We start from the raw sequence: 25093 nt of genomic DNA on the forward strand, positions 1-25093 counted from the left end.
TTGCCATTTCAGCTCAGACTTCCACCATTTCTTAGAAGACTGAGCCATGATCAGGTGGATTTCAGTGTTGTGGTAGATTTGGGATTTTCCATAAAATCCTAATTTATTCATAAATATTTCTGACCTAACCACAGCATGATTTCATTTTAGTTTAGTTAGGGGCCTTTTTGGCAATAGCTGGTAGGTAATAAAAAATGGCAGAGACTAGGACCTCACAAAATATTAAGCTAGTTATACTCTTTAAGTGCTGCTAGATATGGTAGCATCTATATATATGTATAAAAATATATATTATGTGGGCTGTTTCCTAACCACTAGAAGTAATAAGACATAGGGACAGAAGCTCTCTCCTCTCGACTCTGTGCCTCAGAACAGAGCAAAGGTACAGGTTGGCTGATGCAGGGTGTCATAGATAAGATTTAAACTGTCTAAAGAATCACCGCTAGAGTTAGTAGCAAAAATGGTATATTGAAATAAAATACTGTAAAGATGAAGCTTAATTAAGTCCGATGGCAAGGTTCAACTTACTGCACAGAAGATATAATAAAGATTCAAATTTACCAGTACAAGAACTTAATGCCCTCTGATACAAGTTATGCACAGTATCGGTCACTTACCAAAGATCTGCAGCTGCTAGGGTGTTCCCCAACCTGGAGGAGTAAGCATCTTTGAGAGGCATCCCAACTCGAGGGGAGATCACTGCCATGCAGCCAGCTGCTTAGCAGGGAGAGCCCAAAGCAGCTCCCTCAGACTATCGTGTTATGGAATAATGTTGGCTTGTACTCAGTTTATAAAAAATGGAAAAGGTAAGCATGACTCCTTGTACCCACAATTTCTTTTGTTCCATGATAATTAGTCTTGGAAGAACCTCCTGCTATTCATGTGTTAATTGCATGATTGATATCCTGGTTTCCAATCTCATCATAGTGTGCTCATCAAAGCACACCATCTCACCTGTTCCTGTGTGGGTTTTCCAAGAAGAGGGTGGAATTAGAGAAGTTTATGGCCCAGCCAGGGTCTAGGCCTTTTACTTCCTTCAGAGCCTAAACCAAACTACCACTAGTTTGGTCAAGGAGTTGAGGGCATCCTTCACACAGAGAGGGGAGGTACCCAGAAGAGTGTTTTTAACACAGCGATTTACATGATGTTTTGGTAAGATGGAATTCAAACTCTCCAGTGCTTTCTCCCAGAGTTGTCTGCTTTGTGACCTGCATTTGTTCAGTGCCAACTACAACCTATAGCAGTTGAATTTTGAAAGAAAACCTTTACATATTTTTTTTGAGAGAAGATTCTCAGTTGCACTCAGTCCAGTTCTTTCCCTAAGCATTCATGCAGTCACTTAAATAAATCTGAGGCCAAAGCCCAGTTCTCCATGCTGCCTGTGGGCGTGTTGCCCCACTCCTTTGTCAGCATGAAGATATTCTGATCTCCAACATGAGAAGTCTGACTAATACGTGGGGCTGACTTTTCTCAAGATAGGCACTGTTATTCTCAGCCTTAGCTTATCCAGCACCATGTTGGGTGTTCCTGACCCCACTACAGGAAATCACCACGATCTGCAGAATCGTTATGACAAAGTAACACTCCTTTTTTTTTTTTTTTTTTCTCAAATACTGGGCTGCAACTTTTGGCTGTTTAGTGGCTTCTTTGAGAGCTGCTACAACATTTTCACATCTTAATCTGTGACATGCTGAGATAGGGGAAGACAGACAGCAGGTGATAAACATGATAAGTGTTCCTTGGTAACCCGTCTGAACTTGTAAATGTCATTGCCTCACAATCCTTCCTTTCTGTAAGGAAGGAAGTGCAGGTGTCTAGTTCTGCAAGCTCTAAGTTGTAGCATTTGGCTCATCCTGAAGTTCTTGATCCATTTTTAAAATTAAAAATAGAAGGCTAGGTACTCTTCAGTATTTGAGAATTGTAGTGGAAATTCTGATAGGATCATTATTCTCCCTGGATCATTTCTTATTGTCAGTCTTCCATGGAGTTAAGATAAAGGCACTGCAGCCTCCAGCTTCTCAGACTATCCCAAGCATAAGCGTGCAAGTTGTTCATGTAACTACAGATGTTTTTATCTAGAGGTTGTCAGTAGGGAAATTGCCTATTCTAACCAACTTTCACTTTTTTTTTTTTTTTTTAATATGCTCTAATTACTACTTGGAAGAACTAACATCCTACTTCCAGGCAGCTCCTTGCTAACACTCATTTGGCTTTCACAGTCACTGCAGACAAAGCCAGTACATCATTGATTTATGTACAGCAGCAGATGACTTAAGTACAAGACGAGAGCTTTAAAAGTATTTAGTAAGCAGGAAGAGGAACCTAGCTGTATTGTTAAGAGAAATAAAAAAGCAATGCTATTTTTTTTAAAGAAAGTACTTCTTTATCATCAAAGAGAATGCTGCCAAAATTTTCCAAAGAGCTCCATACAGTAACCATTCTGTGCACTGTGTAAATCAAATGAAATGAAGGCGTGCATACCCATGTGTTGGAGAAGTCAAAGCTATTCTTCTCTTAAAATATATCCTCTCTGTCATGAAACAAGCAGTGTCAGTGCTTTTTTGGCTGGCAAATGTGTTGACCTGGCAGCATCGTTTCTGAATCAGGATGCTGTCACCACAGATCTTTCTTCAAGTGGTAGCTCAGCTAAGACAGAACCGTCAAGATCTTTGAGATAGGTGCTCATCTCCACATAGGTAAGCTGTTTGAAGTTTTCTGCTGGACCACAGAAAACAGTGTGATGGAGCAGAACAGCCAACACTCAACAGCTGGAGTCAAAGTATGCATAAACTGTATTCTTTCACCTGACTGACAGCAGCTCCTGAGGGCAGGGGATTGCGATGAATAGAAGAATGTCATTCAATCATATGATCATAGGGTAATTCAGGCTGGGAGAGATATTATGAGGTCTCTAGCCCAAACTCCTGTTCAAAGCAGTGTCTGCTCTGAAGGCAGACAGTGTTGCACAGGGCTTTATTTAGCTGGTCTGGTCTTTAAGAACTCCAAGGATGGAGACTGCATAACCTGTCTGTGCAACATGCACCAGTGCTTCACTGCCCTCGTGATGGAAAAGCTCTTCCTTAAATCCAGACCGATCTTGTTTCAGTTTATTCCTGCTGGAACATATCTTTTGGTTTATGTTCTGTGTGCAGTCCTTTACTCTCTGCCTCACTGGGTACATTCCTCTTGTAGAAGAAAGGGTCAAAGTTTGCAAGCTGAACTTAGCTGCCAGCAATGTAAACTTCATTTTAGCTGGAATCTGATAAGGGGCTTCTGAAGTTCAGGACAGCAGAGACCCCCACTCAAGGCATCAAACTCCACTGCCCTTTTAATCTGGGAGTCAGATAGACTGCAGAAGCCACGAGAGACTTCTGGGGAGACTGTGAAACTGACAGAGCCAGAAGGAAACCACTGATTTGAAATTGCAGTTGAGCATTCCCCTGTTGCCTTTCTGCCTGCAAGATCTGCATTCCCCACAAAGCAGGGCCCTTTGATCTTTCAAGCCACAAGTTCAACCTTTATTCAAACAACAGGTCAAGCAGCTGCACATATTAACCTTTGGGTCCCAGTTGCCAAGCACAACTGCCCACTATTTACAAGCCGTGGCATTTGTTCTGTGTATTATGTATTCTTACGTACTGTGCTGGTTTTGATAGTTGGCTGCATAGCATTGTTACGCATTCAGTACAAAAATGTATGCTAATTTTGAATCTGCTTTGTATATCCTTGCCATTTTTGGAGCTTTGCTAGTTTACCAAAAGGTTTTCTTTGCTTTGCTTTGGGTTTTTGTTTGGTTAGTTTGGTTTTTGTTTGTTTTGTTCTTGTTGTTTTTAACTAACAATGTATGTACCTATCCACAAGTTCTGCCCAGCTTCATCTGGGCCCCACTTGTGTTTTCACTCTCAACACAAGCCATTCTCACCATTCCCAAGCTCAATACAAAGTCCATACAGTAACCGAGAGCTTTCTTTCTAGTTGTAGAAGTGCTAGTAGCTTAAAGAAGTACCGTGTGTTCAGGAGTTTCTCTGCTTTGGGTCTTTTTCACAGTAATGCTGCCTGGCCTGAGAAAAGGGTTCTCTTTTCCTAGTAATCTTTCCATTACTTGACATGCATAAACTTTATGACTACCTAGGATCAGTTGTGTCTCCCATCAGCCCCAAGTTTGAACTTCAATTAACCTTAGGCTAAAGTTACTATTATCTTACTATATAGATACAACTATTATCAGATAAGCACTCATAGCAGCATCTCACACTAATAATACCTTAATTCTAGCAGGAAAAAAAAAAGAAAAAAAAAAAAAAAAACACATAAAAGAATAAGATAGTCGATAGGTGTTTGATTTGGTCAGGAAGTCACTCAGAGACATGAGTCTCATGGGATACTGATCATCTGTACAGCTCTGAGCTCACTCCTTGGCTACTGAGATGCTCAGTAGCTGCGAGATGTGCTTTGGTTTGGAGCAGCTTCTCCCACCTCCTCACAGATGTGCTTTTCCATTCTGGGCACGCCGTACCTCAGCTTTCACAGTGTCAGGGTCATTTTTCCCTGGCCTCAGTTATTCTGAGGAGCTTCAGCATATGGAAGACATGGCACTACGACTTTGGCTTTGTGGCTTGGTAATGTGTGTTGTGGGTTTCTCGGGGCATGCCTCAGGAAGCAGTGAACATGCTGGATAGATGCTGCATTTGTTATGCTGTGTGTCTTAGAACTGGTAGGACCAGCAAAGGGGAGAATGTAAGAGAGGCAAAGAAGTAGAAAATGAGGCGGATAAGGGGATAAGAAATGAGCAGCAAAAAGTGCTAAAGAGAACCCCCTCTTCCAGCTTAGGCACTGAAGAAAAAGCGGGTATAGGAAGGGGTAGATTTATCCTCCTCCCTTTTGAAAAACTTAGTTTTAGCTGCTGTCTCGGCATACTCTAAGAACAATCTAGGTTGCTGCACCCTCCTCCCCCTTCCAAGACAGATGCCAGAAGCAGTTATAAACTCTGTTATCGAGCCAAGACTTCTGTTCCTCCAGGATGAGTGAGATTTATTTAGCTTTTATATGTTTGTTTTTTTTTCTCATCTTCCCAATAAGTGCGTAGATGAGACAGGTCAGGTATGTGCTTGCAATGTATCAGCAAACAATTTCAAATAAATATATGTAAAATAGATATGATCCAGGTGAGACAACAGAATATCTTATATAGTAATGCCACTCCTTACACTGTCCTCCACAACATACCAAGCTAATTCAAGGCATAGATTTATTCTTGCATTTAAAAGGAACATAAAATATTCCACCAGTGGCCAATCCATGGAGTGTAAGAATATGCCACAACTAACAAGTAACAATGTTAGGGCTCTGTCTAAAAAGGTAGAAGCCACTTGGTTGCTGCAGTGTTAAACATGAGATGCCTGGTTCAACTTCAGTATTGCTGATGCCGTTATCACTTTAAAAAGATGTAGGCATAGAAATAAATACACTTCATATTGCCTCAGTGTTGCTATTCTTACCCTCTTTCCCCACTGATGTTATCATCATGTGAGGTCTAATTTAGGCATTAATCTCCAATAGCTCTTGTCACTTTACTGTCTATTATGTGCCAGTCCTACCCCGGTGGTGCTATATAAATGCTAATAATACATCAATATGCTCATTCTTTATAATTTCTGTAGGTGGAATCCCATCTGGTTTGTACATGTCAAGTGAGATGTTGGTGTGAAAAGGCCTTGCTGTTCAGAATTTGTGATGGTTTTTGAGCAGTTGGGAAATGACAGAAAAAAAAGAAAAAAAAAAAAAGATCATGAAACTAGACGTGCTTATCATTTGAACAAAGACATCCAGCCATATTCTTAAAGCTGTGGCTTTGGCTGGAGCAGAATACCCAAATAGTGAAATTCTTCTCTAATCTCTGGCCTTCCTGAAAAGCCCTGGTGAAGTGATTGGTACATTAAGTGGTCTTTCCAGCTGTTTCTGAATATTTTCATCTCAACATAGTCTATCTGAGAAAATTTTGATAGATGGAGCACTGCCATTTCTTTCACAGGATCAGCCTCCTCTGGTCTCTCAGGAGTAAGCGGTAAGGCTCTGGGCTTCCCGAAAAGCTTTCCTGCTTTCATCCCCATCAGAGGTCTCACATGGGCAGCTCCTCAGTTCAAAAAGAACAGTCTTGGCTTCAGTGATGTGCAGGAACCCACCAGCAGGGAGAAATGTGCAGGGCCATGGTGAGTTTGTACAAACCATCTTGTCTTTTCCTTGGGCTGAGGTTATGTCCTTTGCCATGAGATACTGATGGATTTGGTGGAATTAGATTGGCAAAACTAGATCTGCAGAACCTTGTAATCCAAAATTAAAAAGTAATTAAAAACAAAAACAGGAGATTATTTTGGAACTTTTCCGAGCTGAAAATTGGATGACGTCTGGAAGTGTCCCTATTGGCTAATCTAAATTGTATTCTGAGCTGCTGTATTTATCACTTGCCAAGGATTAATGTAACCACAGATTACTCGGGGGAACAATTCAGTGCTTCTTCAGTAAAGAGAAAAAAAATTTTCCCTTTCCTCCATTTCTTCTCTTGGCCACTTCCACTGATTGTGATTAAGCTAAAAACAGGAACCTTCAAAACAGAAAGTCTTGGTAATTAGAAATGAGTAGAAATTAGTAGTAAGGTAGTAGAAATTAGTAGTGAGCTTGCAGTACAGGCTAGCTGTTTCTTTGTTACAGAGATACACAGGCTGTCTTGTGGGGAGAGACTAAACCAGAAGTGTTGAACTGCACTCCGAAAATCACATCTTCATCCCAGGCTTAGGGCTGGTTAGTCATGGACCAGAGCCAAGGATCACAGGAGCAAGGGGCAGCCCTGGGGCTGAGGGCGGGAGGAGGAGGAGGAAGAGGAGGAGGAGAAGGAAGACAGCTGCATGCCTGCCCTTTTCGCTGCCTGCAGAGCTGCCTGATACTGCAGTGCCTGCATGGCCAGGAGCTGGGCCACCGTCCGTACGTGGCTGGGCTGCCCCGCTCTGCTGGGCTGCTTCTTGCTGGGCTTTCTTACGGGTAAGTACAGAGCCCCTGGGGCTCAGCCTGCAGCCTTTGCCCGCTATGGATACTTATACGTGACCCGCGTTGTGATTAATTCCCTGTCAGGGAGCTTTTACTCTTTTTTAGGGACCTTATAAAACACTCACTTGCAGCACTGTTTTTCTGAAAGGTTGTTCTCTCTAGCATTTTGGGGCTGTGGGGATTCACAGGAATAGAGCGGTCTCATGCTTCAGTAGAAGATGAGCCCCAGTAATCTGACAGCTTCCCATAATGGGCAGTCAGATGTTCAAAGAGGAGAGGTTAATGGAAGAGTTTGAGACTTCTATGACCCCAAAACCTCAAAGCTTTTTTTTTTTTTTTTTTTCTTTTTCTTTTTTCTTTCCTGATTTTTACAGAAGGTCCATGTAAATGCTCCTATTCAGTTGTTATCTTAGAAATTAAGGACGGAATGCAGAGGAGGAGGAGTTTTGACTGACAGCCAAGAGTGGAGTTGCTGAATTTTCCATCATGTACAATGTACTTCACCAGAACATCAGATTCTTCTCTGCAGTCACTTGCAGTATTTGATTTTAAACCTGAAATTACATGTCCGAGTCTGCCCTTTTTATCTTGTGCTGCAGCACTCACTTAAGACTGAAGCATGAAAGAAAAATCCATGAGGGCTACAAAATACACAAAGCATTAATTTTATTCAAGAGAACCCCAAGCTGCAAATTTATGTTGCTTGTGCTATTCTTACACATTTCCCTGAGTATCATCTTTTGGCTATGCTCCAAAATAGGCAACTGGGCAAGGTGGACCTTTGCTCTGATCCAGTATCACCCTTCAGAGGGCTGCTACAATTGCATTTAAGTCTAACAAGTTATATATTTTGTGCACATGGCAGTACATACACTTTGCTTTATGGTGACAGTTTTCCCAGTTTGGGATTTCCTAGCTGTAATAGTAAAACGATTTCTTCAAATTCATACATTTGTTATAATTTCTCCTTTCAGATTTATGGCAACTGAAATATCTTCAACTAAAACTATTAAAAATAAAATTAATTTTATTTAATTTTTATTTAATTTAATTTTATTTAATTTTTATTTAATAATTTATTTAATTTATTTTAATTTTATTTAAATTTTTATTTATTAATTTTTATTTAATCAATTAAAAGTAACCAGGGTCCCCCTTAATGTTATTTCTTTAACTTTTAAACAGACCAACCCCACCCTTCCCATATTTTATAATTACTGTAATGCTGACAGGGTGACTTTTGAATCTTAGGCCTTCATTTGGAATATGCTCTTGCACAGATTTTATTTTTTAATATCCATGTAAATTAATTAAAGGAAATTAATTATGGGTATCAGAAGTTTAATTCTCCCACTGCAAACAGATAGCTCACAATTTACACTGAAGTTTAAAACTAATGAGACATGAATCTTCATATATATATATATATATATATATATATATATATATATATATATATATATATACACACACACCAGAAATTTAGGGTCTGCTCTTTTAATAATGTCACTTTTTTGCACTTCATTCAATTGCATATATTTTACTTTTCTATTTCATTTCTATGTTTGAGTCAGCAGCCACTGACAGAGGGTGCTCTAAGCCCTGTTCATCCTCTTGGTTTTTATGAGGCTGTTCAGTATTTAAGCTGCACATTGTCTCAAATATGGGAGGACTGGGATTCTTGCTAAGTGGGAAGCTTTCCAAATGTATTTCAGGATGGTTTACAAAACCAAATGAACCCCCCCCCAGCACTTCAGACATCTATGAAAATATGAGACAGAAACTTGTGGATGAAATGAAAGCCGAAAACATCAAGCAATTTCTTCGGTAAGCCCTGCATATCTTGGTTCCTGAATAATTTTATCAGTCACAAAAGTCAGAAAGTGATAAAATGAGCTCCAAAACCAGCCTCTAGAAGTAGAGCTGTTAAGGCACTTTGGAATTATTTGCTTTGTACAGGCTGTCTGAGGAGAAGGGAAAGGAGATACAACACCACTTTTTCTTTTCCCCCCATTTTTGAAGCTGCTTTTTTAGCATGGTTGTACTTCCCTCAAGCCACATTGCTGTTAGTGCTTATCATGCCTTTTCCTTATGAAGACACCCATAGTTTTGATTTTAAGTAGTATGACTGTTATTTTCCCTGTGAGTCTCTGAAGCTCTAGCATTAGAAAAGAACTTTGCTTTAGTCTCAGACAGATGATGTTACTGTATTTGGGAAAATCTGTTTGCTATTAATTACATTTAATTAATAATCTGCATGGTGTCTCCTCAAACGTGGTCTAAGCATCTAATAGTCTAGTTAGACTAAGTAGAAAATGCACATATTCAGAATGCTACAAAGTTTGCATGGCACTCTGTTGCATCTATAGTTGCAACTGAATGTCTTTAGCGTGACAAGATTGGATAATGTGCTGTTGATTGGGTGCTTGAAACCCCGTTACACCCTCTTGTCTTTCTCAGAAGGTAAAGGTCTCTGTCTCAAACACAGTGCGTATGAATATTTGGTAAAGTCTTGCATGTGGCAATGGTTATTAAATATACTTCTTTGCATTTTACTGAATCCATGCAGTTCTTTCAAAACATCTAAAATGCTGAAGATATAGAAATAGCTTGTTTTCACAGAATCACAGAATTTTCTAGGTTGGAAGAGACCTCAAGGTCATCGAGTCCAACCTCTGACCTAGTGGGGCTAACAGTCCCCACTAAACCATTTCCCTAAGCTCTACATCTAAACGTCTTTTGAAGACTTCCAGGGATGGTGACTCCACCACTTCCCTGGGCAGCCTGTTCCAGTGCCTCACAACCCTTTCAGTGAAGAAGTTCTTCCTAACATCTAACCTAAAACTCCCCTGGCTCAACTTAAGCCCATTCCCCCTCGTCCTGTCACCAGGCACGTGGGAGAACAGGCCAACCCCCACCTCGCTACAGCCTCCCTTGAGGTACCTATAAAGAGCGATAAGGTCACCCCTGAGCCTCCTCTTCTCCAGGCTGAACAAGCCCAGCTCCCTCAGCCGCTCCTCGTAGGACTTGTTCTCCAGGCCCCTCACCAGCTTCGTCGCCCTTCTCTGCACCCGAAATGCTCCATAATCACTCATGCATGTTTATATCTTTTACAAAGGAACAAATATATTCACTAAAAAAGTTCACATATATAACCTCTGGTTAGTGACATTTTGGTATTCAGAATGTAAGCCTGGGGCTGCATCATAAACATCAAAGGTTTATTGACAAATATGATTTCTGTACATTTATTCTAAAACTAAAAGGTTTCATTTCCAACATCAATTAGCTTTTTTAATCTGCAGACCTTATCTTACTTCCTTATGTTACTTTGTGTTTGTTGCTAGTAGATTGGTGGGTATCTGAAGATGATGTTTGAGAGTCCAGGCAATATACAGATTGATGACAGCGGTTATGTTGAAGTTTTTTGGCCATAGGATGTTAATCGTATCCGGTTTGTCTGCTTGTCTTGATGGTGGGCCAAATGCTTCATAGTGGTTTGTTGTTGTTGTTTTTTCAAACAAAAAGCAGGAACTGCAGAAAAATTATATATTTGGCAAAGGTTGCTTCTCTGTTTCCAGAAACACGAAGACATAGAGAGAGTTAGGAACAGTCAGCATTTATTTTCTGTTTATTTATGTGATCAGCCTGACCAGCATGCCTGCGCTCAGTGAGGAAATGACTGGTTATATGCATGAGTGGAGATGTTAGAGTGGGCGTAACATCCTTGACTTTATCGAGGCTTTGGGCATCATCTCCTACTGCATTCTAATATGGAAGCTGTGGAGGAGCATACTGAAAAACAAGCTGTTGGATGGGTTGAAAACTGTCTGAGCTGACAGTTTCAAGTGGTACTAATCAATGGTATTCGTTATTATTTATTAACGGCAACTGATTAGCCATTAACAAGTGGCCTGTTGAGAATCCAAAGGTAGTGCTTAGTACCCCACTGGCTGATCTGCATTCACCATAATTCATCTGTTCAGTGGACCAAGCAAATTGTAGACAAGCTTTTGTAGACAGGTAGTCCAGAAGGGCTGGATATTTCTGACTATTTATCACCATTATGTTTTGCATTTAATCTGGATGTAAATGTTGTTAAGAAGACTTTTGTTATTTAGACTTTTGATTAAGGAAAAAAAAAAATGTTCAGATAACTTGACATAATGATTTTTGGGTGAGCAATTGGCTAATGGGCAGGGCCCAAAGGGTTATGGTAAATGGGGCTGCGTCAGGCTGGCGGGTGGTCACCAGTGGGGTCCCTCAAGGCTCCATTTTAGGGCCGGTACTTTTCAATATTTTTATAAACGATCTGGATGTAGGAATAGAAGGTATTTTGAGCAAGTTTGCTGATGACACCAAACTTGGAGGAGTTGTGGACTCAAATGAGGGTGGAAAGGCCTTGCAGAGGGATCTGGATAGGTTGGAGAGCTGGGCGATCACCAACCGCATGAAGTTCAATAAGAGCAAGTGCCGAGTCCTGCACCTGGGATGGGGAAACCCTGGCTGCACATACAGACTGGGCGATGAGACGCTGGAGAGCAGCCTAGAAGAGAGGGATCTGGGGGTCATGGTAGACAGCAAGTTGAATATGAGCCAGCAGTGTGCCCTGGCAGCCAGGAGGGCCAACCGTGTCCTGGGGTGCATCAAGCACGGCATCGCTAGTAGGTCAAGGGAGGTGATTGTCCCGCTCTACTCTGCGCTGGTGCGGCCTCACCTCGAGTACTGTGTGCAGTTCTGGGCACCACAGTATAAAAAGGACATGAAACTGTTGGAAAGTGTCCAGAGGAGGGCTACGAAGATGGTGAAAGGCCTGGAGGGGAAGACGTACGAAGAATGGCTGAGGTCACTGGGCCTGTTCAGCCTGGAGAAGAGGAGGCTGAGGGGAGACCTCATCACAGTCTACAACTTCCTCGTAAGGGGGTGTCGAGAGGCAGGAGACCTTTTCTCCATTAACACTAGTGACAGGACCCGCGGGAACGGGGTTAAGCTGAGGCAGGGGAAATTTAGGCTTGACATCAGGAGGGGGTTCTTCACAGAGAGGGTGGTTGCACACTGGAACAGGCTCCCCAGGGAAGTGGTCACTGCACCGAGCCTGTCTGAATTTAAGAAGAGATTGGACTGTGCACTTAGTCACATGGTCTGAACTTTTGGGTAGACCTGTGCGGTGTCAAGAGTTGGACTTGATGATCCTTGAGGGTCCCTTCCAACTCAGGATATTCTATGATTCTATGATTCTATGATTTTCAAGTTAAACTTATTAGTACATGTTATGTCAACAATGTACTTGGAGAAGTCCTTTCTGGATATGTAGCCTTCCTACTGCTCGCATACTGTTCATATTCTTTGGATGAATGTCTGATGCTGATTTGCATTGCTAGTGTGTAGATGTGGCTATTTCTGTTATGCAAAGAGAAAAGCTGAGCAAACTTATCTTAAGGCCTCAGGAAAGATCCTCTGTTCTGACTACATTTTGTGCTTATCCTGATACAGACTCTGATAAATAATCATGGCATATAGCCCCCACTTTAACCATAAGAACTACTTTTTATGCTTACGGCTTGAATTTGAGCTTTAGACACACTGATCCAAGCTGGTTGTTGTGTTCCTCTGCACTTACTGCTTACTAGTGACTTTCTGTTTTGTTCTAGCTCCTTTACCAAGTTGCCTCACCTCGCAGGAACCAAACAGAATCTTCTTCTTGCCAAACAAATTCAAGGCCAGTGGAAGGAATTTGGATTGGATTCAGCAGAACTTGTTCATTATGATGTGCTTCTTTCTTACCCAAATGAAACACAGCCAAACTACATCTCAGTAATTGATGATCAAGGCAATGAGGTGATCTTTTTAATGATTAAACTATGAGTATGTAAGGCTTCTTTAAAGAAACAGCATCTTCCACTGTCTTCCCACCCCTTCATCCCAGCATTGAACTTTATGATGTGATAAAAATACCAGTGGAAAGGGAACTCAAATTTAGAAGTGGTTTTCCAGACTACAGCAGAGCAGAGCCAAGTGGCTGGAATCTCAGTGCCTCATACAGCAGAGGGAGGATGTGTGGAGAAGTAGAGACTCGACACCCATAGGCCATAATGTGTAAGAATGTCCACAGCGGTTCAGATTAAGAATATGTCTAGACCAATATCCTGTTTCCATAAACAGCTCTAAGTGGATGCACAGGGAAGTTTAGGAACAAAGAACAATGTCTGATGTGCATAATTCTTCCAGTGTCTGAGTGTTTTCAGCTCAGATGTCCACTGGACATGATGCAATTAGTCTCTTTAAGAAACCTTATTAGACTTCTCTTCCAAGTATTTAACCAGTTGGTAACTGCATTATCTCTCTCTTCCATGTACATATCTAATGTCTGCTTGAATATCTGTGCATTTTTTGTTTCCATAATGTGCTGAGGTAAAGAATGTCACACAGGTGCTGCCCTTAGCCACCTTCTTCATTTTGTAGATCCAGGGGAACAAAGAAGTAGAAGTACAATCTGCCAGGGAGCCTAAGTGAAGAGGGGAGCTGGAACTGCTAGGGAAGTATCACATCATATAGGAAGGGATGAAGAGCCCTGGTAGGAACTGAGGAATATGTGCTCAGGCAAGATATGAGCTTAGAGGTAAAAGAATGGAGAAACTCTTCCAGAAACTTCCTAACACAGTTTCTGAACTAGAATCTTACAAGGTGACAAAGAGTAGAGGTAAACCTTGAGACAACGTGAGTGTTACAGATAGGCAGTGATGAAGGGCTGCACATTTAAGTGGAGCGTAACTACCAAAGGGGTAAAGACATGAGTAATAATACAAGTGGGAGTAATCACAAAAAAAATGCCTGTGATGACATGGACAAACTGTCTTTTTATTGCCACCACCTCTTGGCAATTTTCAGCTACTTCTTTGCTTAGGTTTAGGCAGTGACTGATGAGCATCTTCTGACAAGTATGCACAGCTGCATTCTGTTATAAAAAATCAGCTAGGTATCCTTAGCTGATTTTTGTTTGAAGTTGTGCATGCTAGTTAGCATTCTATTTTTCACTGACAATCTATGGAAACTAGCATATCATTTGCAATAATCCAACTTATTGTACAAACTTGTGCCTAGAGGTACAGCAATTGACCAAAGACTTCTGTTATTTATTTATAGATTTTCAATACATCATCCTTTGAACCACCTCCTCGGGGATATGAAAATGTTACCGATATACTGCCACCATATAATGCTTTTTCACCACAAGGAATGCCAGAGGTAATAAAAAAAAAGGAAAAAGAAAAAGAAAAGGAAAAGGAAAAAAAAAAAAAAAAAAGAAAAAAGAGTGTTATTAGCTGAATCCATATTTTGTTAAACACTTGATGGAATAGATTTCTCCCACTTCTCAAAATATTTCATGTAGAAGTTTTAATTAATCACTGTTATAAGTGAAGGAAAGCATAGTTAGGCCAGGTGTTGTGGGAAGGTTAGAGTTCTATAAAAAAAAAAAAAAAAAAAAAGGTTTCTCAAAGTGCTGGAAATCTGAACTGCAAAACAAATGAAAAGCTTTTAACTTGAGGGAAATGTTTCATACATCTCAAATTACTCCATGTTACTCAATCACATGGAAAGGATTTTCATAAGTCTAAAATGGAAATAGCAATATATAAATCAATTTGGAAGACATTTTGGGTTAAGCACATATCTTCAAAGGCTACAAAAGTCCCTCACTTAATTTGATAATTCATTGTGAAGGGATCAGTCAGACAATATTGCATTATATATATATATATATATATATATATGAATAAAGTTATATAATGGTGAGTGTTTGTATATCCAAGGAATAGCACAATCTTTTCATGTCCACAGAAATTTGTCAGTTTAGCAAAGTAAGTTGTTGTAACTTGAAATCAGTTTATAGGGCTGCTGTTAAGCGCTAGATAATATAGAAAGGCCAGCAGTTTGAGCCAAGGTTTCCTATATAATACTATGAAAATATTTTGGTATTATTTTTAGGGGTACTGGAACTTACTTGTAGAAGTGCAAAATATATCATATACATAGTGAATAAAACTGCATATTTTGGAAAAGAGATATTTTGTTGAATGACCAGTTCCTCAAACAAATTTTCTATTCTATGCAGTCAGATCTGGTATATGTGAATTATGGCCGCACTGAAGATTTTTTTAAGCTGGAGCGTGAAATGGGAATTAACTGTACAGGAAAGATCGTCATTGCCAGATATGGGAAGATCTTCAGAGGAAACAAAGTAAGGGCTGTGTTTAATTTTTCCATCTATGGGTCATTGTTTCTGATGCTGATCACAGCAGACCCAATGGGAGTTAATGAGGGCTGTAAGTTGGAACATATGAGAAGAAGGAAGCCTGCAATGTGTCCAGCATGACTACCTTGTAAGAATAATTTTCAAAACTATAAAAACAGATAAATGTATTAATCTCCTGACACTGACATTTTAGGCAGTTCTTGCAAGAAGAACGAAGTTTGGGGAACTCTAGTTTGTAGAGCCAAGGTTTTTACTACTTTTCATCCACAAAGCTACAGAATTTTGAAGAAGCATTCAAGAAGGAATCTGATGCACAGACATTGAATAGCTACTCATTTGGCTTTAGAAATCAATTCCAACAAAACTGGTGATCGTGGGAAATGAGGATAATAGTTGGTTCTTGTGCCTCAGTGTTAGGCCTTGTGCTTTATCTCATAGCCTTGAGCTATGACTAAAGTTGTGACTGACACAAATAATGACTGTATCATGCTTTGCTGTGCTTTGTTCTTCTACTTAGTCTATGATCATTTTCACTCTTCCACGTATACAGCTTCTAAAACTATGTCCCCGTGGAAGTAAAGTGCATCATCTCGAGTTATTACTGCATTAAAAAAAAATGTTAAAGGCAAATAATTTTACAGGTTAAAAATGCCATGTTAGCAGGAGCCCAAGGAATCATACTTTATTCAGACCCTGCTGACTACTGTGCCCCAGGGGTAGATCCCTATCCAGATGGCTGGAACCTTCCAGGTGGAGGAGCCCAGCGTGGGAATGTGTTAAACCTGAATGGAGCTGGGGACCCTCTGACACCAGGCTATCCTGCAAAAGGTGAGATATCTGTACCCTGGGCCATCAAGTACTTTCTAAAGTGGCACTGGAAGTTATTATGTATTTTTGATACAGATGCAAAGGGAAAAGCTACTTAAAGTGACTTTTAGCAGTTGTTCATTTTCCTATTGCAGCTTGGGTTCTATCTGTATGTTCTTTGAAGTGGTTGCATTTGAGCTAGGCAGAGAAAATAAGTTTTTAGGAAAATCTCTTTGTATAATCTCAGCTTTATAGCTCTCAGACAAACAGGACGTGTATAGGTTTACAGACTGCAAAGCAGTAGATAATGGCTGAGAATTTATAGCTGTTTTAAAATCTCTTTGTTTCTTAGGAGGACCAGTTTAAACTAGATTATAGTCTGTCATCAAAGAGGAGTAATAGGATTGCTTGGAGGTATGTTTTCTTACTGATCCTAAATTCCTAGTAGAAAAACAGTTTAAGATTCTCTGTACAGGGAATAAAATTTCTGTAATAAAAGTAAGAGAAGCCTGGAGTCTTTTGAAACTTGGCACCATATGCATGTCTTGTCCTTGTAGGCATCCTCAAGTAAGGCACCTACCAGTTCTGTCTGCCAATGCTGGGAACTGGGAATGCTGGGGTGGTTCTGGAAATCTTGCTGGCTTGTGTGACTACTACTGGAGGCATAAGAAATCACTATACAGAAAAATAAATAAATAAATAAATAAATAAATAAATAAATAAGGATGTCTGCAATATAGGTAAATCACAGGGTAACAGAATGGTTTGGGTTGGAAGGGACCTTGAAGATCATCCAGTTCCAACCCCTTTGCCATGGGCAGGGGCACCTCCCACCAGACCAGGTTGGCAGGGTACTGTATGGTCTCCCTGGAGACTTCTCTTCTCCGGGCTGAGCAACCCCAACTCCCTCAGCCTGTCTTCAAAGGAGAGGTGCTCCAGTCCCTTGATCATCCTTGTGGCCCTCCTCTGCACCTTCTCCAACAGGTCCATATCCATCTTGTGCAGGGGGCCCCATGGCTGAACACAGGGCTCCAGGTGGGGTCTCACAAGAACAGAGCAGAGCAGAGGGGGACAATCCACTCCCTCACCCTGCCAGCCACACTGTTTTTGATGCAGCCCAGTATGCAGTTGGCTTTCTGGGCTGCAAGTGCATATTGACAGCACATGTTGAGCTTCTCATCCCCAAGGTCCTTCTCCTCAGGGCTGCTCTCAATCCTTCCTCTACCCAGCCTGTATTTGGGCATGGGGGTGCCCTGAGACAGGTGCAGGGCCTTGCACTTGGCTTTGCTGAACTCCATGAGGTTCGCACAGGCCTACCTCTCAGGCCTGTCCAGGTTCCTCTGGATGGCATCCCTTCCCTCCAGTGTGTCAACTGTGCCACACAGCTTGGTGTCATCAGCAAACTTGCTGAGGATGCACTCCATTTCACTGTCCATGTCACTGACAAAGATGTTATATACTGACAATCCTAATACCCACCGCTGAGGAACACCACTCATTACTTGGACATGGAGCTGTTGACTGCAACTCTTTGAGTGCAACCATCCAGCCAATTCCTTAACCACCGAGTGGTCCATCCATTAAATGCATGTCTTTCCAATTTATGGACAAGGATATCATGGGGGACAGTGTCAAATGCTTTACACAAGTCTCAATAGGTTATGTCAGTTGCTCCTTCCCTGTCCACCAGTGCTGTAACCCCATTGTAGAAGACCACAAGATTTGTCAGACATGATCTTCCCTTTGTCAAGCCATGTCGTCTGTCACCAATCACCTCCGTTTTTCTGTGTGCCTTAGCGTAATTTCCATGAGGATCTGCTCCATGATCTTGCCAAGCATAGAGGTGAGACTGACTGGTCTGTAGTTCACTGGGTCTTCTTTTTTATTCCCTTTTTTAAAATGGGGGTCATGTTTTCCCTCTTCCAGAGAGTAGGAACTTCATCAGACTGCTACGACTTCTCAAATATGATAGACAGTAGCGTAGCAACTACATCTACCAGTTCCCTCAGGACCCGTGGATGTATCTCATTGGGCCCCATGGACTTGTGCACCTATTTTTGATAGAAGCTGATAAGAATGCTATAAACTTGACATTCTGTTCTGGTTTCTCAGAGTACACTTTCCGATACAAGCTTAAAGAGGGTGTAGGGATTCCAAAGATCCCAGTTCATCCCATTGGATATCATGATGCAGAAGTGTTACTACAGTGAGTATACATCAGTCCCCTTCTTCTCTTCAGAATTTAGTATCTGCAAATGTGCAATTAACATTTTTATACTAACTGTATTGTTACTTGTATTTATTGTTCTTTTGTAGTAGTGTGTACTTCAGAAAACATGGAAAATGCAAAACAATCTGTTGCTGGCATGATGTTTTTAAGAATTTTGTAAATTCACCATGGTTTAGGCACAGTAACTCTTCAGGGAACTTCTGTTTTCAGTCCACTGGTCAAGTGTGTTTGTCTTGGTTTTCACTTAACAGTGCAATGGGAGGACCTGCAGCTCCAGACAGCAGCTGGAAGGGAAGTCTCAATGTGTCTTATAACATAGGGCCAGGATTTGCAGACAGCTCTTCAACAAGGTCTGTTTTAACACTCACCTATTTATAAAATATTGCAGAAAATGTCAGCAAGACAAAGACTGTGAAACAATACATCTAGAGATACTATCATAGAATCATAGAATGGTTTGAGTTGGAAGGGGTGTTAATGTTCATCTAGTTCCAACTCCCATGCCATGGAAAAATTAACTTTGTTTTTGGTGAGCACCACTCAATGATAATTATTAGAATTTGAAAATAAATGGTCAAAGCTATAGTTATGGATAAACAGATGGGTAGACATATGCAGAGGGTACATATCCAGCCTATATTATTCTTTCATTCATGTTTCTGATGACCAAGGGGAAAATAGGACAGCCAATATGTAGAGGTTCAACAGGGAAGCACTGCCAATTCAGTAGTTCTCTCCTAGATTTTTCCCTTGTCCACTGGATGCCTCACAGTATTTCTTTGAACTTAAAGCTGTGAAATATCAAAATGATGTGGGAGTCCATCAGCTGTTTCCCAAAGCAGGTAGGCCCCCTGGTTGAAAGCCCTTAACAACAAGAAGACATAAGAGCACAAAACACATATATCTTACTAACTTGTTTGGGAGAAACTGAACTTTGACACTTGGATTAGCAATAGTATGTATGCTCGTTTCCTTTTTTCAGCTCTAATGGAGAAATAAAACTGGTAAGGTATTCAGCACTGAGAGTTGCTCTCAGACAGACTGAGCCATGTAACGATTGTAGTTGGATGTCAAGGATTTGACTGGCTGTCAGGGGCTGTCATAGCATTCGTTTTAGTTTATAACTGATAAGCTATGTTAAATAAAGATCAAGATCACTTTCCTATAGGAATACATCCCATAGTTTCAGTTTGCACAAAATTTTATTTCATGAGGACTGGTGAATAACAATGAGCAAATGGTGTGTAAAAATTATGCATCATTATCACTGCTCCACCTCCTGTAGAACAAGAGAGTGTCTTAATATACGATTTTGAAAAGACTTAATTGATCGTTACTCTTTTCTTCTGTGTTTTAACACCAGCTTAAAATGAATAAAGTAGGAAAAACAAACAAACAAACAAGAAGGCATATTTGACATAATTAAGGTGCTGTTTTGAATGTCTTCAAGAGCAATAGAACCCAACAGTGAGAAAAGAAACAATATGATTCATCAACCAAACATATACATGGGACATATTTTTGAAAAGCACTTTTAACATCTTCATACTTGATAGAGACACAGTTTTTATAAATAAAGGCTAATCCTGCATATACTTCTCTATCAGAGTAACTCTATATCAAAATGAGCCTTTTGAATCTAGGTAGACAGTCGCTTGCACATGAAAAGTGTGCAAGTATATACATGCTCAAGGCACTAGTGTCAATTATTTTCTGGGCAACAATCCAGTAGCTGTCCTGAAGTAGATTTTGATTTTGACAGCTATGCAGATTTGCTGCTGAAAAGATAGCTTCAAATGTGAAGCATATGGAGTTTTGCCAGACCCAGAATAAGCATTGTTTGATTCTTTGTTTTTAATATAGATTAAGAGAAACTGAATATTACATTATTTTTAGCTCTTCTAATACCTGAATTTTCTTCCTTTTTATAACATTTCATGAGACCTTTTTTTGTTTGTTTGTTTGACAAATCCTGATCACTTTGATCTGCTGTCCTAACCAGCAATTTCAATTTATTTGTGCAAACTATTTATAGTGACTCTCTCCCCAGCTTTTACACCAATTCACATAACTGTGCTACAAAATCACAGTGTATTCTGTATAAAAATATTTATTTTTGCAGTTATTAGTTTGGTCAAAATGTGAAAACATTTTTAGTTACTGCATATGCTTTTCAGTTTCCTTCTCTACAATTGACCAATTGACTCCTATAAAAAACAATTCAATAAATTCTGTAAATGTTTGAAACTTTGGAGGTTAGTTATTTTTTTTTAAAGCCACTTTCTATCAACAGTTTAATATGAAATAAAAAAAAATAGGACACTGATACAACGTGACAGATATGCTGAATACACAAAGCAGTACAGAAGTACAAACTTTATGGCTTACAAGCTGTGACTTTTTATTGTCTTCTCAGTCAGAGATGGTTACTCCACACTGTTTTTCATTTCAGAAAAGTCAGAATGCATGTTCATACAGACAGTAAAATAACACGAATTTACAATGTCATTGGTGTCCTCAGAGGAGCAGTGGAACCAGGTGAGCATCAAGTGCTTGAGAATTTTAATTCCTTTTTTATTTTGTGCTTGGTGAAATTGTTCTAATGCTGCAAGAAGCAAAGTTTTTAAGATATACAGATAATATTGGAATATTGGAATCTGACAAATCCTTAATAGCTTGTCCTGTCCCTCCCATCACATGTTTTTTCAGGAGCATTCCCTAGAATATATTTCAATAGGAATGCTAGAATGATAGGTGTCAAAGAATATTTTATAACTCTTTATTTCACCATGGGATTACAGCATGCATGCATTTTCTCTTAGACATCTTTACACAATGTGAAGTACAGAAAACTAATCATGATTTGAAACCTTGATATCCTATTGTTAGTACTGCATTGCAGGGCATACACGTGAAATAATTTTAAGCGGAAAAAAAATATATAAAATATTTATTTTCTTCGTATATACCCTTCAATAGACTAAGTGAATGATTGAAGATTACTGTAAAAATACACTTCTAATGCTGATATTAAAATTAATTTGTTTGACACACGTAGGGATGCAATTATAGAGTCACAGAACTGATTGGAGGTGTGAAGGGGCTTTGAAGATCATCAGCTTCCAACCCTCTGCCATGGGCAGGGACAACTCCCACGAGACCAGGTTGCCCAAAGCCCCATCCAGCCTGGCCTTGAACACCTCCAGGGAGCATCCACAGCTTCTCTGGGCAGCCTGTACCAGGGCCTCACCACCCTCTGGGTGAAGAATTTCTTCCAAAAATCTAATCTAAACCTAGTGCACCACCTGACAAAGTGTCCATCCCCAGCTTTCCTGTAGCCCCCTTTAGACACTGGCAGGCTGCTGTAAGGTCTCCCCAGAGCCATCTCTTCTCCAGGCTAAACAACCCCAACTCTCTCAGCATATCTTCACAGGAGAGGTGCTCCAGCCCCTTGATCATCCTTGTGGCCCTCCTCTGGACCTGCTCTAATACTTTCATATCCTTCTTGTGCTGGGAGCCCCAGAGCTGAACACAGGGATCCAGGTGGGGTCTCATGAGAGCAACTCCCTCTCACACCCTGCTGGTCACACTTCACAGAATCACAGAATCACAGAATCACAGAATTTCTAGGTTGGAAGAGACCTCAAGGTCATCGAGTCCAACCTCCAACCTAACGCTAACAGCCCTCCACTAAACCATATCCCTAAGCTCTACATCTAAACGTCTTTTGAAGACTTCCAGGGATGGTGACTCCACCACTTCCCTGGGCAGCCTGTTCCAATGCCTCACAACCCTTTCAGTGAAGAAGTTCTTCCTAACATCTAACCTAAAACTCCCCTGGCTCAACTTAAGCCCATTCCCCCTCGTCCTGTCACCAGACACGTGGGAGAACAGGCCAACCCCCACCTCGCTACAGCCTCCCTTGAGGTACCTAAAAAGAGCGATAAGGTCACCCCTGAGCCTCCTCTTCTCCAGGCTGAACAAGCCCAGCTCTCTCAGCCGCTCCTCGTAGGACTTGTTCTCCAGGCCCCTCATCAGCTTCGTCGCCCTTCTCTGCACCCGCTCAAGCACCTCCATGTCCTTCTTGTAGCGAGGGGCCCAAAACTGAACACAGTACTCGAGGTGCGGCCTCACCAGAGCTGAGTACAGGGGGACGATCACCTCCCTCGCCCTGCTGGTCACGCTGTTCCTGATACAAGCCAGGATGCCGTTGGCCTTCTTGGCCACCTGAGCACACTGCTGGCTCATATTCAGCTGACTATCCACCATCACTCCCAGGTCCTTCTCTGCCTGGCAGCTCTCCAACCATTCCTCTCCCAGTCTGTAGCTCTGCTTGGGGTTATTGCGCCCCAGGTGCAGGACCCGGCACTTGGCCTTGTTGAACTTCATGCAGTTGACCTCAGCCCATCGGTGCAGCCTATCCAGATCCTCCTGCAGAGCTTTCCTACCCTCGAGCAGATCGACACACGCACCTAACTTGGTGTCATCTGCGAACTTACTGAGGGTGCACTCGATGCCCTCGTCCAGATCATCAATGAAGATATTAAAGAGGACCGGCCCCAGCACCGAGCCCTGGGGGACGCCACTAGTGACTGGCCTCCAACTGGACTTGGCTCCATTCACCACGACTCTTTGGGCCCGGCTATCCAGCCAGTTTCTAACCCAGCGAAGCGTGCGCCAGTCCAAGCCAAGAGCAGCCAGTTTCTTGAGGAGAATGCTGTGGGAGACGGTGTCAAAAGCCTTGCTGAAGTCAAGGTAGACCACATCCACAGCCTTTCCCTCATCCACCCAGCGCGTCACTCTGTCATAGAAGGAGATCAGGTTCGTCAGGCATGACCTGCCTTTCATAAAGCCATGCTGACTGGGCCTGATCGCCTGCTTCCCCTGCAATTGCTGCATGATGACTCTCAGGAGGATCTGCTCCATGAGCTTTCCTGGCACTGAGGTCAAACTGACAGGCCTGTAGTTTCCCGGGTCTGCCCTCCGGCCCTTCTTGTAGATGGGCGTCACGTTTGCTAGCCGCCAGTCGATTGGAACCTCCCCTGATAGCCAGGACTGTTGATAAATGATGGAAAGTGGCTTGGCCAGCTCCTCTGCCAGTTCCCTCAGTACCCTTGGGTGGATCCCATCCGGCCCCATCGACTTGTGCACATCTAAGTGCCGTAGCAGGTCACCAACCAGTTCTTCATGGATAATGAGGGCCACATCCTGCTCCCCATCGCCTTCCACCAGCTCAGGGTACTGAGTATCCAGAGAACTGCCGGTATTGCCGCTAAAGACTGAGGCAAAGAAGGCATTGAGCACCTCCGCCTTTTCCTCATCTCTTGTAACTAAGTTTCCCCCCGCATCCAGTAAAGGATGGAGATTCTCCTTAGTCCTCCTTTTTGTGTTGATGTATTTATAGAAACGTTTTTTGTTATCTTTAACGGCAGTAGCCAGATTGAGCTCCAGATGAGCTTTGGCCTTCCTAATTTTGTCCCTGCACAGCCTCGCTACTTCTTTAAAGTCCTCCTTAGTGGCCTGCCCACTTTTCCAAAGCTTATAAACCCTCTTTTTCCTCCTAAGATCAAGCCACAATTCTCTGTTGAGCCAGGCCGGTCTTCTTCCCCGCCAGCTCGTCTTTGGGCACGTGGGGACAGACCGTTCCTGCGCCATTAAGACTTCCCTCTTGAAGAGCGCCCAGCCTTCCTGGACCCCTCTGCCCTTCAGAACCACCTCCCAAGGGACTCCACCAACCAGTGTCCTGAGCAGCTCAAAGTCAGCCCTTCGAAAGTCCAATACAGCGGTTTTACTGGTCCCCTTCCTGGCCTCGCCAAGAATAGTGAACTCCACCATTGCGTGGTCACTCTGCCCACTTCTTTCGATGCAGCCCAGGACACGGTTGGCTTTCTGGGCTGCAAGCACACATTGCTGGCACATGTTGAGCTTCTCATCCACCAACACCCCCAGGTCCTTCTCCTTAGGACTGCTCTCAGTCCAGTCATCCTCCACCCAGCCTGTATTTGTGCTTGGGATTGCCGCAGCCCAGCCGCAAGACCTTGAACTTGGCCCTGTTGAACTTCATGAGGTTCACACAGGCCCACCTCTCAGGCCTGTCCAGGTCCCTCTGGATAGCATCCCTTCCCTCTAGTGTGTCGACCGCACCGCAGAGCTTGGTATCATCAGCAGACTTGCTGAGGATGTGTTTGAGCCAACTGTCTGTGTCACTGACAAAGATGTTAAATAATACTAGCAGAATCAATGGAAATACAGATAATATAAATGCATTTTTAAGTAATTATTGATATTGTGTGCTTGTTTCCAGATAGATATATTATTTTTGGAGGTCACAGAGACTCCTGGGTGTTTGGTGGTATTGATCCAACTACAGGCGCAGCTGTTCTTCAAGAGGTTGTTCGGAGTTTTGGTAAAATGAAGATGGAAGGTAACTTATTTATTGCAGACTTAAAGTGATGGATATGGGAAACAGCAACAATGAGGGACTATGCTGAATGTTCCCAGAAGCAGTTGTGTTGATTTAACTTTTCACCTCTGCAGAAAGTTGTAGTTCTCATTATGAAACATGCAAATTTATTGAAGAATTGCATGTGTATCATTGCATCTTAGTTGGCTGAATTTATTCCCTCATGTCCCTCATCAGTAGAAGATTAACCTTTTGGTTGTATAGAATGAAAATTTTGCATTAGGAAGAAATTCTTCTGTAGTAATATGTTCCTCTAAGGGTTTAGAGAGGATTTTTTTTCTACTTCTATATCAATTAA

At 41.7% G+C, this 25093-nt stretch overlaps 1 protein-coding gene across 1 annotated transcript in view; it reads left to right on the forward strand.

Annotated features, from left to right (window-relative positions):
- Positions 1-6953: 6953 nt before the first annotated feature.
- The window catches only part of LOC311206768 (N-acetylated-alpha-linked acidic dipeptidase 2-like), a gene marked incomplete at both ends in the record, with an annotated part of 37329 nt that continues 19189 nt past the window's right edge, over positions 6954-25093 (forward strand). The window contains 10 exons of the mRNA XM_084282445.1: positions 6954-7035; positions 8757-8868; positions 12693-12879; positions 14185-14286; positions 15155-15280; positions 15937-16123; positions 18215-18308; positions 18584-18682; positions 20785-20870; positions 24637-24756. Coding sequence (XP_084138571.1) covers positions 6954-7035; positions 8757-8868; positions 12693-12879; positions 14185-14286; positions 15155-15280; positions 15937-16123; positions 18215-18308; positions 18584-18682; positions 20785-20870; positions 24637-24756 — 1195 coding nt within the window. The remainder of the gene's footprint in view (positions 7036-8756; positions 8869-12692; positions 12880-14184; positions 14287-15154; positions 15281-15936; positions 16124-18214; positions 18309-18583; positions 18683-20784; positions 20871-24636; positions 24757-25093) is intronic.

Source organism: Netta rufina (assembly GCF_964035555.1).
Source record: "Netta rufina genome assembly, chromosome: 1".
NCBI lineage: Eukaryota > Metazoa > Chordata > Aves > Anseriformes > Anatidae > Netta > Netta rufina.